We start from the raw sequence: 17,668 nt of genomic DNA on the forward strand, positions 1-17,668 counted from the left end.
GTTTCAGAACAAACACTCACCTAGAACGGCTCCCCATCTAGGGCAACGCTTGGGAGGCTCCGTGGCAGGTCTCAGCGCCGTCCGCGGCGTGCGTGCGTGCGTGCCAAGCGGTCTGACCTGGAGAACGGGGGTTCCTTTCATGCCCCGATGTCTCCAGAGGTTGTTGGTGGTGTTTTGGTGTCCCTCCCTGCCCAGTCATGTGGTGCGAAGAGAAAAACAAGTCCTCATTTAAAAGGAACAGGCAGGGAAAATCAAGAACCTTTGAAAAAGGGTTTCCGGGATGCCTGTGTCTGTAATCTAGATGCGAAGCAAGGCGGGGGGGGGGGGGGGGTGACGTTCCTGAGGCTTTTCTGAGGACCAAGGGCAGCAGACAATGCTTGGGGAACTGCTGGTCCCTGACATGCCTTTAAGAGAAAAAGCCCCCCAGGCTGACTTGGCTGCAGTAAAGTGAAGTTGGAGCAGGTGCTTTCCTGCAGGGCTACCTCCCTCAGGGCCCTCAGAAGTGACCCAGGCACCAGACGCCCCCTTTCAGATCAGCAAGGCTGCATGGCTAGTCCAGTGCCCTGCTGCCACGCTTCCAAGCAAACTCTCGAGGGCTGTGCAGTGCCTTGGCGAACATCAAAAGCCCTGCTTGCTGGGAACAGAAACCTGCCTCCCAGTGGCTGAAGCACAAAATGAAATACCTGGGCTCATGTAACTGCGTGGCCTAGAGGTAGAGCAGCTTCAGGCATGGCTGGATCCAGGTGTGTGCTGCTCTGGATGGCCAGGCATGGGTCAGGGGCTCACCCTTGGAACTCAGGCAATGGATAGAGAAAGGCCCCAAAGCGGGAGGAAGGATGATACTCCACAGGAAGGGAAAACAGAAGTTGGGCAAGCGAACACAGCAGCTGCCCACTCTGACCCTCATTTGCCGTTGACAAAGCCCCTCCTTGCTCATAGGCGTACTGTGCAGTGAGACACTCCCACCCCCCACAGTGAGTGGTGAAGGAGCTGGCAGGAGGTGGAAGGGGACCAAGAAAGGAGCCTTCCCTGACTGTCAGGGTCCCCACCTGGTCTGCTGAGATGGTAGACCTCTTGCACATGTCCACCTGGTGTCGGAAAGGGAGATGTTTCCGGCAGCTCGGGCTGGTGAACGTCTTGCCTGGAAGCTGTCTGCCAGAGACAGCAGGCCCTGCAGCCTCCCCTCTCCTTCCTGTGTGCGTGAGGACGCAGGCGGGGGCTAATGAGCAGGGCACATAAATAATGAACGAACACACTGTAGGCAGGAAGGCAGGAAGGGTTTTTTTCCCCCCCCAACGATTGAACAAGATGAGCAAAGCTCTGCAGCCTTGCTTGTGCATTCTCCACAAAATATAATAAAAAGCTGTGCAAACTGCCCCCCAATGTGCAATACTGTTCATATATTAAACATAATGTTCTAATAGGATACTTCATTTCATTATGTCAGCAGAAGAAGAAAGGGCAATCTAGCAGCTACGCTAATCAGGCCAATGGCAGAGCGGGAGTGTTACTTAGATTTTGGCAGTAAAATCGACATTGAACCAATTTGCCTCACTCACAGGCTTTTACTGCGTTTAATGAAAGCCCGCGTCTTTACATAAGGCATTGTAAAAAGGGTTAGGAAGCCATAAAACTCTTGGCCATGTCTTTGCAACATAGCCAGTGAATTTAACAGCTGGGTTTCAAAGAACAGCTTTTGGATTTTCCCAGAAGTGAGCGTGGAATGGGCACCACAAGGTGGCCACGTGTCCCGACCCTGAGGGATCCTGTGAGCACCAACACCCAAGGGTGAGGGCATGATTTCAGTTAATATCACTGGGCCCGGGGCCGCAGGTTCTGGGCCCAAGGGGAAGACGAGTCAGCACCCAAGGTGGAGACAGGACAGGCCTCCAGGGGTAAGAGGTGATGGTGGTGAGCTGGGGACAGATAAATGTCCATCCTGGCCCACAGTTTAAAGGCCACCTGCCTTCACAGAAAGTCATCATATGTTGAAACGTCACCTTAGAGCTGAGCCTGTTGGATTCAGCCATTCAACCAGTGTTCATTGATCCCTTGCTGTGTGCCAGGTGCTGCCCTGGGCACAGTGGTCAGTGACCAAGACAGGCAAGGGCCCTGCCCTCAGGGACCCAGTGGTATGTGGGGAAACAGGAAGTATACAAGTAAGTATATACATTAGAAGGTGGAACCTGTGATAAAGGAAAATAAGGCAGGATAAAGACAGAGAATGATGGGGGCAAGAGACTTCTTTTATGCTTTTAACTTTTATTTTATTGATCAGTCTCGTGTCCACCAAGAGCCCCTTTGATTATTTGCCCCGTGTCCCGTGAGCTGCGTGATCCAAAGGCTACATTTGGCGATGACATAGATATGACCGCAGAGCTTAGTTAGCCCAAGTGAAACGGGGTGACCACAGGGAGTCGTCATGACCCAAGCCCAAAGCCAACACCTGACCTGTCCAAGAGGCTGGGGCGACACACAAGGGAAGCGACTGCAGAGTCCCAGCGACCTGGCCAGGCTCACGCCGGCTGGTCCACAGAGGAGCCAAGACCAGACCCCAGGTCGCCTGAGTGGCAAAACTGGGGCGTAAGCTGCCCGAGAAAGTGGCAGTGTTTCCGGAAACACCGGCATGGGACGGGCCAGTGCCTGGAGCCTGAGTGTGGGTGTGGGGACCAAGGGTCTCCTCTTCGAAGGCTGGCAGGACTGCCTCGAAGGGTTTCCAGTAACCCCAAGGGGAGCCCAGGCTGAGGCCCATGGTGCTGACCGGAGGGCTGGCCAGCGGCCCAGCTCCCTGCGGCTGCCTTCTGCCCGCTTCACCTGGGGCTGTGATGCTTGTTAGTGGCCAAACTGCATAAGAACCTGGGTCTTCTGCTTCCAAGGCCAAAGCAGACGTCTGTCACCCCAAGCCTGGTCCCAGGATTCAACCCAGCCCCACCACCGCGGGGAGAAAAAGGCACAGAGCTACAGCAGGCCGCGCTCGGAGCAGCAACCCCACCCCCACCCCATGGCATGGGAGCTGGCATGTGCCCTCCTCACCCCCAGTGCTGAGAGTCTTGGGAAAGGGCAGGGGCCATGTTGTTTTCCAGATAAAGGCGGCAGAGGCTCTGTGCTGAAATCACAAGTCCTGGCCTTGCCCCTGGCTCTGTCTGGTAACAGACTGGCAGCTGACATCTTTGCTTCTGGCCCGAGTTACCCCTTATTAAAAATGGCATCTTTATAACAGATTTCTGCAAGTCACTGTCAACAGGACACAACCCCTTGTTTTTTTGTACCAGCCATTCCCCTGGGAAGTGATTTAAAATACCCTTGTATTCTATATTATTCTAATATTAGAATATCAGGTTTTCAATGTAGTATTAATTACTAAGAGATCTCATTTATCTTTTAGGTAATTTTTCTCCTACCATACAACTTCACCCCGACGTGGAGGAGCTGGACTTTAAATTGGATCGTCCCTCTCCTCTTTTCAAATAGCCAAGAGAACCCAGGTGTGCCCACACGCTTCCCTCAAGCCCAGCCTGTATGGCCAGGGGTCGCCCGGCCTCTGCCTTGTGCTGTCCGGGCTGTATAGCTTTCTGCCTTCATTAGGAAAAATAGGCTCACGGTCAGGCAGCCTCCCCAGCAGCTGAATTTGAAGCTGGGAAGAGCCCCCAGCCACAAGCATCCCTTATGTCCAGTGATAGGGACTTGGTTGGATGCCTCAGGGCCCATTCAGATGACAGGACACCAAGCAGCCAGTGACAACTGCTGGGCGCCACGGAGCCACAAGGTGTGATTCCCTTTCAGGGAAAACAATACGCACGTGGGCTCCCAGGTAAAAGGACTGAAATACACACCAACATGTTGGACGGTGCTTCCCTCCAGGTGGAGGGGTGATGGCTGACTTTCTTTGCTTCTCTGTGCTCAGCTGTGTGGGTTGGAATCCGTAAGTGTTCCCAGAACAGGCCTCAGGGAGGGTGGGAGAAGCCAGGGAAAGAGGAGGGGAAGCTGTCATTCAAACGTGATCCACACTCAGAGCAGAGCTGCTGGTGGAGGGCAAGATGGTTTGGAAAGGAACACAGATGAACAATTTTTTTTTCCATAGGTGACTGTTTTAATGTGCATTAAGAAAAAAATATAAGGAGTGCATTAGCCGTATGGGATTGGGTCTCTGCTGCCTTCACTGACCTTGTCCTCATCGTTTCTCTACCACATAAGGTGCCCCAGGACCTTTGCACTTACTGTCCTCCCTGCCTGAAATGTGTTTCCTCAGCCCAAACCGATTATTGATCTTTCGTTAAGCATCTTCGCACAGCGTCTTTTCTCTCTCCCTCCTTCTGCCTCTATGCCCCTCCTCCCACCAGCACCATCACACAGAAACATAGTTTTATAAACATGGCTGCACATGACTCCTATTCGACTATAACTAGTGTTTCCATTTTACAATCCTGTCCAGGTCCAATGCTCTGCAGGTTCTGCGGAGCCCCTAGTTGCTGGCATGTGGCTCATTAACTCACTGGCATCTTCGCCGTTCACTGTTTGATTATAAATATGTTCTACAAAGCCAGGGTGTTTCTTCTCCACCTCCACTGGGAAAGGGTGTGACTCCAAGGCCATGTCCCCATTGCTGACCAGGTCCCTCCCATGATAGAAAATGTTGTCAGTGGTTCCGTGGGTGCAGTACTGAGCACTGACCCTAACGTGGGCAGCCTGCGTGGGCACCTCCAGCTATGATCAGAAATGCACTTTATAACATCATTAAGCAGCCCCTACATCAGGAAATTCAGCTTTTCAACCTCCTCCTCATCCTGCGGTGTCCAGCGGGTACATGAGCAGATTCTCCGCTCCGGTCTGGACAAGGCCCTGCTTCCCTGCTGTGGCTATAGCTGTGAACCCAGCTGCCTCCTCCCGGCAGGCAGGGTCCCCCCACGGCTCCCCAGCCTTCCCGCCCTGTGCACGCGGGTCACTTCCTCTCCTCAAGAGGACAGACACAGGACACCCGATCGACTGCACTTTCTCCCCTGCCCCACTCACCAAATACAGCCATACCAGCCAAACTGCCTGAACACTCGCTCTGCCAGGCAGCCTTCCTTATGTGAGTCAGTTCTTCCTGATCCTGACCATGACCTAGTGAGGAGACTTAGTATCACCAGGCCAGTCTCCACCGAAGAGTTGAGGATGCTGGAGCACCAAGCAGTGAAGGGCACTGCCTGGCCACACAGCTCGAGCCTGGCTCCAGACGCTCCCCCTTTGTCGGGATCCTTAAAGGGACTGTGGTGGAGGATGGAAAGAGGCCCGGGGCAAGGGAAAAGGTTCCCATAAAGGGAAGCAGAAGAGGGGCATTAAACCCAGCCGGGAGCTGGAGTGGAAGATCATGTGTTGCAGCAGCTGAGGGTCCGTGAGCTCATGAGCCTCCAGAAATCGGGGGGAAACTATGCGTGTGTGGGTGCATTTGTCCCAACCTCAGTGGCATCTGTGATTCAGAGGAGAATGGCTGCTGGGCCAGAGGATCCTCCAAGGTCCCTTCCAGCTCCCAGGCCTGTGGTTCTGTGACCATATAAGGCCACTGTGCCTGGGGAGTGTCAACTGCAGCTGAGTGCAGTGCTGCCTGAGAGGCGGGAGCAGAGAGCACGGGAGCCCGAGCCCAGGCCTCCTGCAGGGCGCCCCCTGCCTCTCCCCCGGCAGCAAAAGGGAGCAGAGGTCAGGGCGGCCGGGGGTCTCGCTTGGGTGGCCTCCTCCCAGAAAGCTCAGACCCTCTCGGGTGGACTTGGTGCCACGCTCCGCCCTCCCCATTTCCACTTGAGATCTGCCTCATTGCGTTGCCAGGTTTCCGGAGTCCAGCTGGCGGCTCCTGGCCAAAGTTGGACATGCAGCCTGCCGAGTCAGTCTGGGCCGCTCCTCATGTTTCTTCTGCTTTGGTGGCTTGGAACACCTCTCAGAGGCCCTGAGCTCTGGGTGGGCATCCTGCGTGGCCTCCCTTTTCCACCCCGGCCCTGCAGGCATTAAAAACTGGCAGATTCCCACCCTGACACGCACATGCGCACACACATGTCTGCCTCCTTTAGTGAGCTCCTTGGGGGGCGGGGAGGGGGGAGTCTTGTGCATCTGTGTGCTCCTGGCTCATGTAGTGTGTCCCACTTTCTCTGAGTACTGTCCACAGCCAGCCCTGGGCCAGGGGGTATAGGGAGGGGGAAACCGAGGTGTGATCATGTGACCGCCAAGGTCTGACAGGCTGGTGGTAAAGACAGAAAATTACTAAACAAGTCTGCTCAGAGATGACTTCTGACTACCGTGGTCAGCAAGGTACAAAACATAGCTCTTTGGTTGTAAGTGACAGATACCCAAGTCAAAAATAACTTACACAAAAATAAGAAGGAATTGTTTGGCTCGCATCACTCAAAAGTGTAGGGACAGTGTCAGCTTCAGGCACAGCTGGATCCAGTGGCGCAGATGATGCCCTCTCACTCAACCACGTAGATGACGCCGAGTTTCTCTGGGACTGCGGCAGTGTGAGATACCACCGGCTATAGCTAAGGTGTCCCATGCGGCCCCCCTCCGGCTCCTCGCATCCTGACCTTGTCTCCTGCAGGCTTCCCGGGGCTGTTTCTCCAGCCTTAAACCAGGCAGCTCCTTTCCTTGCCTCACACCCCTTGGGCAGACCTTGCAGGAAGTGCTCAGTGCTCACTTTGGGTATGAGATCTCTGGGCTCTCAGGGAACCTGGGTACAGGGACCCAGGGCAGAAGCAGCAGCCCCGCCTCTCAGCATCTGCCTGGTGGTCACAGGCAGGGCCTCGAATGCCACTGTGGCACTCAACCAACTGTGTGGCCTCGGGTAGGTGGCTGAACCTCTCTGAGCCTCAGTTTCCTCATCTGTAAGAGGAAAATAATAGTTTCTGTCTCCTAGGATTGTTTTGAATATTAAAAGAGATGGTGCATGTAAAGTGCTTAGCACAAAGAATAAACCCAGACTGGATGGTCAGAACTTGAACGTCTCTCAGCCTTGAGTAAGCTTTGAAGGTGTTCACCTTATAAGTCCCCTGATGCTTGCTCCTTGCCAAGCTTGGGAAGTCTCACCCTATTCAGCCAAAGGCTCAACGGGACCCCTCTTCAGACCCCTCTCTCCGGTTCTCTGCCCCTCAAATCCTGGCTGCCTCAGCCTTCCTGAACTCTGACCTTTACCATCCGCTCGGTAAGACCACTGTGCTCTGCTTGGGTTCTCCCTGTCTACACTGTGGTCTGATAGACGCCTCCAGGCAGACAGACAAGGCACTCACGGGACTCCCCATGTTTGCTTCCCTGCGCTCCCGGATCGCGGTCCTGTGCTGCCCACTCTCCCGCGTCCAAAACCGCTTGTTTCATTTATCTTGTCCAGTTTTCTAGCTATTTACAGTGGGAGCCGGCAAGGCCCTGGGAGGTCCCCCCGGGGCAGTGCACCATGATCTAGGTTGGGCGTGTCCTCTCCCAAGAGACTTGTACAAAAATGTATTTATGGCTGGCAAAAATCAATGAGAAGTCAAGAGGGTCATTCTGATCTGTTGGTTAGAGAACTCAGGGTTAGACCCACAGCCCAGCACCAAGTCGAATTTTGCAACAGGAATCATTAATATCTATCACCTGATACATGGATGAATAAAATGTGGTATGTCCAATAAAAATAAATGAAGTACTGATACATGATATAACATGAATGAATCTTGAAAACATTATGCTAAATGACAGAAACTAATCACAGAAGACTACATCTTACATGATTCTGTTTATATGAAATGGCCAGATTAGGCAACTTTATAAAAACAAAATGCAGATTAGCAGTCACTTACTGCTGGGGTCGGGGATAGGGGGTGACTGCTAGAAGGTATACGGTTTCTTTGGAGAGGACAAAAAATGTTCTAAAATTAGATTGTGGGGATCGTTGCCCAACCTTTTGAAAGCACTAAAAAACATTGAATCATACACTTTAAATGGGTGGATTAGATGTGACTTGTATCCCAATAAAACTGTTTTAAAAAAAAAATTGTTAGCAGTTTTCTCCTGTAAATGAAGGAATGGAGTCTCCGCTCTCATATCAGAATGAGGCCTGTTTCACTCAATATCTCGGACTGAAAAATGTCGCCACAGAAGAGTTTGCACAGTTTGTTAGGGGAATGACTAATGTTGGCTGTTTGTCTTAAAATCCATATTCACTCTTCCTTAATTACTCCCAACTCCAAGAGGATTCTTGCAAAGGTTTGGTTATATCCCCTCTTTCTAGCATCCTGTCCTATCTGGAACCCAGTCAGCAGGGAGCCTTATGGAGTGGCCACCATCTGCAGGGAGTAGGGACATTCAGGCATGTGTAGCCCTAACCCTGATCTCGGAGGGACCTGAGAGCAGGAGGGCAGGGAGAGCACGGCCTCTGAGAACGGTAATGTCACCTTCGAGGCCCCGTGTCACTGTGCAGACCCACCGGAATCAGGGCGACATGATGTTCAGATTCCAGCCACAGGTGGAAAAGTAGCCAGAATCTTTCCGTGGGTGGTTCTGTTGTCAAAGATGAAGGTATTCGTTTTGCGTGAGTCCTCTTGCCTTCTGTGAAAGAAAAATGCTTTATTCCTTTGCAGGCTTCTTGCAGGGGGTCTTCAACTGTGCACTCCTGAGCTTCGCTTAAAAATACTAATGCTAACATTTGTCAAATACGTAATCTGTGTGCGCCCCCCGCCCCCCCACCCCCCGTTTAAGTGCTTTTGAGTATTATCGACACCTTGTTCACTGATGTTTCTTTCCTGTATTTACAGGGAATATTAAAAGACTGCATTTCTTTTTTCCACTAATCTGTGTTTCAGATTAATTTTCAGTAATTCGGGTTGAGTTTTCCTTCAGATCTTATGGTGCTAATGCAGCTGCTCGGTTTTTCAGCCCCCACGTGGGGCCTCGCCCGCAGCCAGCTAAGCCAGGAGGCTGGCCCGGGGGCTCCCCAGGCCTGGTGCGCGCGGGGCCAGGAGAGGACCGTGCACTCATCAGCTGAGCTGTGTGTGGTTTTCCTCCAGGATTATCCACGAAGATGGCTTCTCTGGAGAGGACGTGAAGCAGTACAAGCCTGTCGTCTACAGCAACACCATCCAGTCCCTGGCAGCCATCGTCCGGGCCATGGACACTTTGGGCATCGAATATGGCGACAAGGAGAGAAAGGTAGGCCGCTGAGCCCCGGGGCGCAGCGCCGAGAGGGCCTGTCTCGGTCCCCTACCGCGTCGTCGGGATGATGGCAGGCTGCCGTGTGGGAACGAGAAAAGGCTGTGCTGTGTGAGAGGGAGAAGGCCGGTCCCCCACCTAGGCCGGCAGGCCAGTCCGAACCTGGCAAGTGCCAGCAGGAGCCTTGCGGGTGGGCAAGCTTCCCGGTGAGGTCTCCAGCAGAGACAACAGCCACAGAATGCCAGGGCTTATTTTGCAGATGAGAAAGGGCTGGTGACTGTTCTAAATCGGGACTCCCACAACAGTGTACAGAACTTGCCCTTGGGCAACCAACTTGAACAGAAAAAATATGTCTTAAATCTAACAGCCCCACCTGCCCACCACCCCCTCCTCAGGAGAGTTTTCCATACCTTGGTTTGGGGGGGCAGGGGGCACAGCCGTGAGGATTGATCCTTCCTTCCTTCGCACCAAGGCATGTGTTTTCTGCCTCTCGGGAGTGAGTCTGAGCACCTAAGGGCCCCCCCCCCCCCTTCCTGGAAGAAGTGGATGTCCTAGAACAGGGGCTGTTTTTCACTTGAGTTTCCAGGCGTCTGGTAAGTGGTGGATGGAAAAAGTATATAAAAGCCTTTTATTTGCAAACATCCGCATTAACTGTAAGACTGAACTTTATACAGCTACACTGGCAGGGCTAAATTAAAGGGAGGGAGGGAGGGAGAGAGGGAAAACAGCCTCAGTGAATTCTATCCAGAAGCAACTCTTGTCCCCTGGTGGGATTCTGAGTCCCAGCCTCCCACCCCCTGTGGCCTGAAGCGTGGACAGGCAGCAGGTGGGGGCCTCCGAGTGCGTGGACCCCACATGGAGCCGGCAGATGGAGAGCCCGGATCTCTGATCGCTGTGTGACTTGCTTGTGTGTTATACACACACCCTGTCTTTGCTAAAAATCACCTCTGACCCAGAGGAAGACGACCCCCCCCCTTCTCTGGGTCAGATCATTCATCCGTGACAGAATGCTTTAGATGTAAAATTCCGTATTTTATGCCCCAAATTCCAATTCCACGGTACAGAGCCGTCCCGGCTCAGGCGTTGGGCCCTCCAGGTGCAGGGAAATTGGGTGAGAGAGCGTGTCCGGGCCAGCCTGGGGTGGGGCAGCTGGGCGCTGGCAGGCGGCCCTATCCCCATCCCTCCAGGAGACTGAGTCCGCAGGGAGCTGTCTCTGCAGAGGAAGCCCCTCTCCCAGAGCACACGGGCTCCCGGGGAGCTGGGCGCCGCGCTGGCTGCTGGGGGTGCGGGGTGAGCACAGTGGGGGTGGTGCCCAGAGAAAGCCGGCGGCCAGCAAATACCTACTGAGATCGCCGCAGTAGCCGAGGCGGTTACAGGGCTTCACTCATTTAAGCAGTAACGGCCACAGTGGTGACAAACAGCTACCAAGTATTGAGCGCTTACTAGCTGCCAGCCACTGTGCTAAGCACTTGACATATATTAACCTATTTTAATTAACTCAGGCATTAAAGCCCAGAAATGCCTGGTCCAATCTTCAGCCCCGGGGCAGGCCACAGGCCTTTGCTCTCTGTCTACCTTTTAGCCAAAGAGACATCACAGGCCTGAATCTCAATTAACCAGAAGGCAGACAGCGCAGAAGACTCATGTGTCCGCAGCACACCCCTCCACACACACACACACACACACACACATGCGCGGCCTTCGAGATCTTCCAAGTGTATGTGTGCTCTCTGGCATGCCCACCCCGCCCAGCCAACCAGCATGACCTTCCCCCAAATATCCTACCCTGATTATAACCCAGAACAATCAGTGTGACTTTGGAATGCTTTTCTTCTTCAGTTTTGGAAAATATTAATTGTTCCCGTGGGATTTTTTTTCTCCGTTTTATCATCCTGAATAGAGAGATGAGTGCTTGGGAATCGCTGGGACTGTAATATATTAAGGGCAATGCTGCAGAGCTCTGGGGGCGTCTGGGGCTGCTCCTCCTCTGTTTGATTTCCTGGTCCAGACAGCCCTCAAGGGGGAGGTCAGGGGTGGCTCCCCTGGAAAGGAGAATGAAAGCAGAGAGGGGACTCTGGGGAGAGCCCACCGGACAGGGTGGAGTTGGAGCCCAGCTCTGATAGGGCAGGTGGCATCTTGGCGGGACTCTGACCCATCCCCAGGGCGTCCCAGGCGTGTCCGGCACAATCCTCCTGGCTGGCAGAGGCCTCTGAGCACGTGGGCACCTCGCTCCGCATTCTGTCACCTGTGAGGAGCAGGGAAGGAACGTTGATCCAAGACTCAGGCCACAGTGAGCGAGGCAGCTGGAGGAGGTGTTCACTGGGAGCGGGCTGGTGCAGATTTGCAGTCTGGACGGCTGGGCACAGGGACCCCCTTATATCAATCTGGGGGGTGGGGAGCAGCTACTTCAGACTGGGCAACCAGGCAAGGTTTCCCAAACCTGGAAGGGACTTTCCTGGTAAAAGTTGACCGTGAGAAGGAGCCAGTCGTTGGAGAATGAGCGGACACAGGCTCCAAGCAAACGCCGAGGCCCTGAGCAGAGGGCAAGCCTGGCGTGTTGGAGGAGAGAAAGCTTCCAGTGAACTGCACCCTGGGGCAGGAGTGCGGCCCTGGGGTATTGGACACCCTCCCGTCCTTCTACACCCAGCAGGCCACTTGCTGGTGCCTGGATGCCCTGACGCCAGGCCTGGTTCTCCAGACTTCTCTCAGGTGCCCGGGGCTGGGGAACTGCCCGCGCCGAGGCGGCCCTGACTGGTGTTCTGACCTCTGAAGGGAAGCTCTCCTTCCCCCTCTTGGCTTGCCCACCTCTGCGGTCCCCCCACCCACCCATCACGGGGCATCTGAAAGAGGCCAGCCCCACGCCCAGCGCCTGCTCGGGCCAGCCAGCTTTGCACTGTCCACACAAAGAAGCATCTAGAAGTTTCCTTGCACATCAGTAGAACAAATTGTGCCTCACTCCTCCTGGCCACTGGCTCACCACCTGCTCTGGCCCCCGGTGGAGGGAGGGCGTACTGACTTCTCCCTCGGCCTCTCTGTACCGTGGGCTCACGTGAGGCCACGTGACTATGCATGAGCCCCAGCCAGAAAGAGCAGACAGCAGGGACGCCCCTCCCATCAGTCTGGGGCTCCAACCCTCAGTGCGCCAGCCTTACCTGACCACAGACCCCTCCCCAGAGACCCCAGGCCCTCCCACGCCCCCAGACCTTGTCTCAGGCTGTTCCCTGTCCTTTAGCGTCCTCCTCCTCTTCCTGCTGGGACAACTCCCGCTCATTAAGGAGCAGCTCAGCTCCCGTCCTTCCGGGAAGCGTCCCCTCCTTCCCTGTGACAGCGACACTCCGCCCAGTGCTTTCTCTCCATTGTCCCCTACGCTGGTGTGAAGAGTGGTGGCTTGTGTCACTCTTTCCTTAGAACAGTGACCCTTACACTTTAGGGTCCAAACCCATGTGAGCAGCTAATGAAAGCCATGGGCCTTCACTCCAGAGCCGTACATACACGCCCACATTAAGAAATTCTGCACATAATTTCAGGGGGCTCTGGGACACACAAAGCCCACCCACTAAGCCAGAATAAGAACTTTATAATTTAAGGTCTTTCTGTGCTCAAGGCCTGAGTCATTCATCTTCGGGTCACCTCCTCACCCCGACAACCAGCAGAGTGCCCAGCGCCTGGTAGGTGTTCAAAAAGAATCGCTTGAATGGAATGGCATTTCTAATTCTTGCAATTCTCAGAGAAAAAGAAGGGCCAGCGCCTGTAATTTCATCTGAATGAAGAGATGTTGGTTGAGTGCCTACTATGTGCAGGCTTTGGGCTAAGCCCTGTGTAAAGACACAAAGGTATGTGAGTGAGATGGGGCCTTTAAGGAGCTGGTCATCTTCTTGGGAAGACAGGATTCAGAGGCTGAATGAACTTGGTTGTTCCACAAGATGGTCAGGGAAAGCTTCTTGGAGGAAGCAAGGCTGCCACTGTCCTCAGAACAGAGACATGGCAGGTGCCGGTGTGAGCAAGGAAAGGGACTAGAAGGAGGGGAGTGGGTTGGCGGTGACCAAAGGAGACTTGGTGACGGAGGAGGCCAGTGGCCAGAACAGAGGCTTAGGATATGGGCCAGGTGTGGGACAGGTAGAAAACCAGTTAGGCCGAGGTTGGCCGGGCCTTGGAAAGAATGCCAAGGACTTGGCGTTTTATCCTGTTGACCATGGGCACCAATGGATGAATTTCGAGCTGAGAGGGACAGACAAAAGTGAGCTTGGGAAATGACCGTGATGGCTGTGCAGGATGGACTGGTTGGGGGAGAGACTGAAGGTGGGGAGGCAGCGGGGAAGCTATGATAATGGACCACACAACAGGGTCTCCGTGGAGGCTGGAAATGAGGGCAGCAAAGTGGTGTGGGACTGGTGACTGGCTACCGGGGCCAAAGGATAAGGATCAGGAAACTGGGACTGTCGTGTGACCCACCTGGGTAACTGGGGACAAGGTGAATCCTTATAGAAAGTCAGGAGAAGGGGCCAAATAAGGGGAGTGTGCTTTCAACCCAGCGGGATTCCAGGTGGAAATGATCCCCAAGTACATGGACCCGGAACTGAAGCTTTCGGTCTTTATGCTCCAGGGCGTTTTAAACGACTTACATGAGTTAAATTATTAATGCTAACAAGCCCCTGTGCAGTGGGTGCTATTGTTGTTCCCACTTTACAAGTGAATTAAAAATGAGATGCAGCTAACAAAGTGACTTGCCCAAGGTCATGCAGTACAGACTACATGTGTCCATAGTATAGGTACGTGACCCTCATGAAATTGCAATCCATGTGGTTCGGGTCCAGAGCAGAGTCCCAATTCAGTGGGCACCGGACAATCAGATAAAACATTAAATCATTAAAAGAGTCCCATATGTTTCCCTAAGTCTCTCTCAACATATGAAAAGGGACCCAAAAGACAACTCTCACTGCTTTTCTCATGCAGCCTTTCTGTTTGCCTCAAGTCTCCCCCACCCCCACTCTAGGTCTGCTCCTCTTCCCAAGTTCCCTGTGAAAGGGGCATGATGCTCCTGCCCTCCTCACTCACAGGCTGTCAGATTAAACTCGACAATGAGTGTAAAGTGCTTAGGACAGGGCCCGACACACAGCAAGTTCTCAGCCCATGTTAGCGCCTGTCCTTTTCATGATTTGTTTAAAAGTATTACGGCTCGTAAAACATTGGTTAATTTTTCCCAGGGCAGCCTCGCGAGGAACGGGTAAGGTTTTAGGTGCATTGTTCAGGTGAGAACATGATTTGTTTAAAAGTATTACGGCTCGTAAAACATTGGTTAATTTTTCCCAGGGCAGCCTCGCGAGGAACGGGTAAGGTTTTAGGTGCATTGTTCAGGTGAGAAACAAAGACACAAAGCAACTGAGTGGCTGCCAAGGGTCACTGCCCTGAACAGAACTAAAGGTCACCCTGGCTGCAGTTGCCGCCTGGTGCTCTTCTGCTCCTCTGAGGGGCTTTGTTAGAACTGCCCCCTGCCCCAGAGACAGTGGCGGCTCTTTGGGGAAGCAGAATCCTATTTCACCTTAGTTTCCAGAACACCACTGGATCTCCTCTGGTAAAAGAAATCGCAACCCTGAAGTCACACAGTAGAGCTCAGAGTACCATCTTTTTTTTTTTTTTTTTTATCACAAAAATACTGTGGTGCCGTCTCCACAGCGCAGCGCTGTTCGCCCTGCGGTTTGTACTAATTCTGAAACAGACGGAAACAAGGCTGCTCTCTGGCCTGTGTCTGCCTGAGCTCCCTGGGGCCTGGAGAAACCTCGGTGACGGTTGTCAAAGCTGACGAGGGGCCAGGGGGAGGTGACAGATGGAGGCCTCGTGCCCCCACGCCCAGACCTGAGGCCGGGGGAGGCTTCTGCTGGGCAGCAGCGCGCCCACCTGCCAGGGCTCTCCAGCTGTACGGCCCCCGTCCGGCCCTGCCTGGCCGCTTCACCTGCCCAGATTAATACAGCTTGAAACTCCTCCATTGAAGATTCCACAGCTCCATTTTGCAGATGGGACAAAATAGGCCCCATCTGGCACAAATAGGAAAGGGACTTATGCAGGGGCTGACGTGGCAGGCCCAGGACTGGAACTTGCAGCTTTCTGAATCACAGTTCCGTTCTCTCTGCATCTCACCAGGCTCCCTCGCATCCCCCAGCCAACATGGGGCCTCATTTTCTCTTGCTCAGTCGGTCAGTTAGTCATTTCTCAAATGCTTACTAAGCACTCACGCCCTGGCAGACTGTGCACTGGGCGGCAAGGTTGGAGACCAAAATGAAAAGATGCAGGGCTCCATAGCCTGGGCAGAGATCACGTGCCTAGTTTGAGAAGGTGGCTCCTTAATTTCCAGGGCTTCTTCCAGCTCTGTGTGACAGGCTGTGTCTGAGTCACAGGCTGGATGTGGTGGGTGGCTCAGGTGGCATCGGGGCCTCCCCAGCTCAGAGGCCCTGCTCTGTGGGGAACAGGGGTCGGTAGTGCCACACACACACACCCCCACCAGAACCTGTCTGCCTTTCCCACAGCCACACACATCCATCTTCTGCTTTTCTCGGCCTCCTCCCCCTTCTTTATCTGCAAGCTGGCCCACAGTGGTCCCCTCTCACTGCCAAAGATCCCTCCAAATGGGTGAGTTAGGACAGTGGTCTCCTATCACTGCTAAAGACCCCTCCAAATAGGTGAGTGAGTTAGGACACTGTGGGTCACAAGTAATAGCGTGACCTATGAAAAAAATCAGCTGGCCCATGGATTAAGAAGTCTAGAGGTACAGCTGCAGGTGAGGCTTGATCCAGCAGCTCAGATGATGTCCCTGGCTTCTCTTCATCTCCTCACTCTGCCCCACTGTGTGGTCCTCACCTTAGACTCCACACAGTCACCCCCTTACCTCACAAGGCAATGGTTGTAGCGGTTAATTCTTTGCATCCTCCCATCACACCTGACCTGTGAGCAGCCTGAGACACGGGTATGCCTGTGTGGTCTCCTCCCTGGGGAGCCCCCTAGGTCCTAGCAGGGGTCGCTTTTCCTCCCTGGCCCCAACTGGATCACATGCTCATCCCTAAAGCAGTCACTGTGACCACGGGAATGCAGGGCTCCGATTGGCTGAGGGGCTCTTGGGATGAGAGTGAATCCCCCAGAAGAAAATACCTGTTGCTTTTGGTTCTGGCTCCGGACTCAGCGCATCCAGAGAGCCGCTGCTGCCCTCCCAGCCCAGCCCTGACTTCAGCCCTTTTCGGCTGTTCTGACCCCTACTCCCTCAACCCCCAGCCCTGGCCTCAGTTTCCTCAGCTGTCGATACTTATGACAAGCAAGCATGTGGACAGGGAGTGCTGGCAGTGCAGCGTGCTCCTCCAAATCCAGCATGAACATGTTACTGCCACCGATGTCCACAGGCCCTTTCTGGCCCAGACAGCAAGCTCGTGTCGCCCAGCTCTAGAAGCCTGGGTTCCTCGCCTCCTCTCCCGTTGTCAGCCCAGGAGCCGCTGGCGCTCTGTGAGCAGCCGTGGACTAGGAGCATTTGCACTACTGGACTCCCCGCCCCCAAATCTGTGGTCTGAGGTCCCCGGGGCACAGTCTTGAAATAGCTCACGGCCAAATTAGGCCCAGCTTTTCCAGCTCTGTGGACGCGCCCCATCCCCCCCCCTTCCCAGCCCTCTGTCCTCCTTCCCCTCTCCTTCCTGTCACACTTCCCTGCCTGGTGCGGGGACCGGCTGACTCCCCTGGTGACCTGGCGGCCTGGGCCAGGCTGGGGTCTCCGCCCAGTTTTCAGGGTCTGTGTTGTACACCTGAGCGGTAAAGTACCCTAACCCCCATGTAACACCAACCCCCCACCCCCGGGACCAGGTCCAAGAGCTCAGCTGAAGCCAGAGGAGCAGAGCCGTGGATCCGACGCCACAGCATGACCGTCCCGCCTGCTGGCAGATGAGGCCGCGGCGCGGACAGAGCAGTGGGGGCCTCGTCTGCACTGGCTGAGGCTTATTCTGTGCCCTTCCCGGGCTCTGGGGGCTCACCAGCCCCGGGGGTGAGTGGGTGGGCAGACTGCTCCGTTGTCTCCATCCGGAGCGTGCCAGGAAGCAGGCCCAGAGCACATCCTTGGGCACCAAGTCCGAGTAGTTTCCAGGTTGGATGGGAGGAGGAGGACCCGGCCTGCCCTCTGGAAGGAGGCTGTTTCCTCTTGGGAAAAGTGGAGAAGGTGGGAGAGAGCAGCTCATCAACCACATGGCCCAGTGGGTGGGGAGAAAGGCCAGTATGGGTGCCAGTCCTTCCTCACTGTGACTGGCATCGGAGGGGCCAGAGCCCATTCTCCCTGGGGCCCCCGGAACTCAGAAAGGAGGGGCTGGGGTCATTGCCAGGTGAGGGGCCGACTTGAACCAGAGGAGCGCCAGGCCTCAGCCCCGTGGCAGAACCCTCAACCTTCCCAGAAAAGCAGGCCTGCAGGCTCAGCCCGGCTCCCTCTGGCTGTGTGACCTCAGACAAGTCCCTTGTCCTACAGGGTCCTACAGTAGAGCCTGCTGGCTTCTAAGATATCCCC

The 17,668-nt window shown here is 54.5% G+C and overlaps 1 protein-coding gene across 2 annotated transcripts in view; it reads left to right on the forward strand.

Moving 5' to 3' along the window:
* Window positions 1-17,668, forward strand: part of GNAO1 (G protein subunit alpha o1) — a 125,740-nt gene that overhangs the window by 61,938 nt on the left and 46,134 nt on the right. For both annotated transcript variants that reach the window (XM_090260648.1, XM_090260646.1), the window contains exon 3: window positions 9,003-9,144. In XM_090260648.1, coding sequence (XP_090116774.1) covers window positions 9,003-9,144 — 142 coding nt within the window. The remainder of the gene's footprint in view (window positions 1-9,002; window positions 9,145-17,668) is intronic.

This window comes from Furipterus horrens, unplaced genomic scaffold (assembly GCF_987537825.1).
Source record: "Furipterus horrens unplaced genomic scaffold, mFurHor1.1.pri manual_scaffold_13, whole genome shotgun sequence".
Taxonomy (NCBI): Eukaryota; Metazoa; Chordata; class Mammalia; order Chiroptera; family Furipteridae; genus Furipterus; species Furipterus horrens.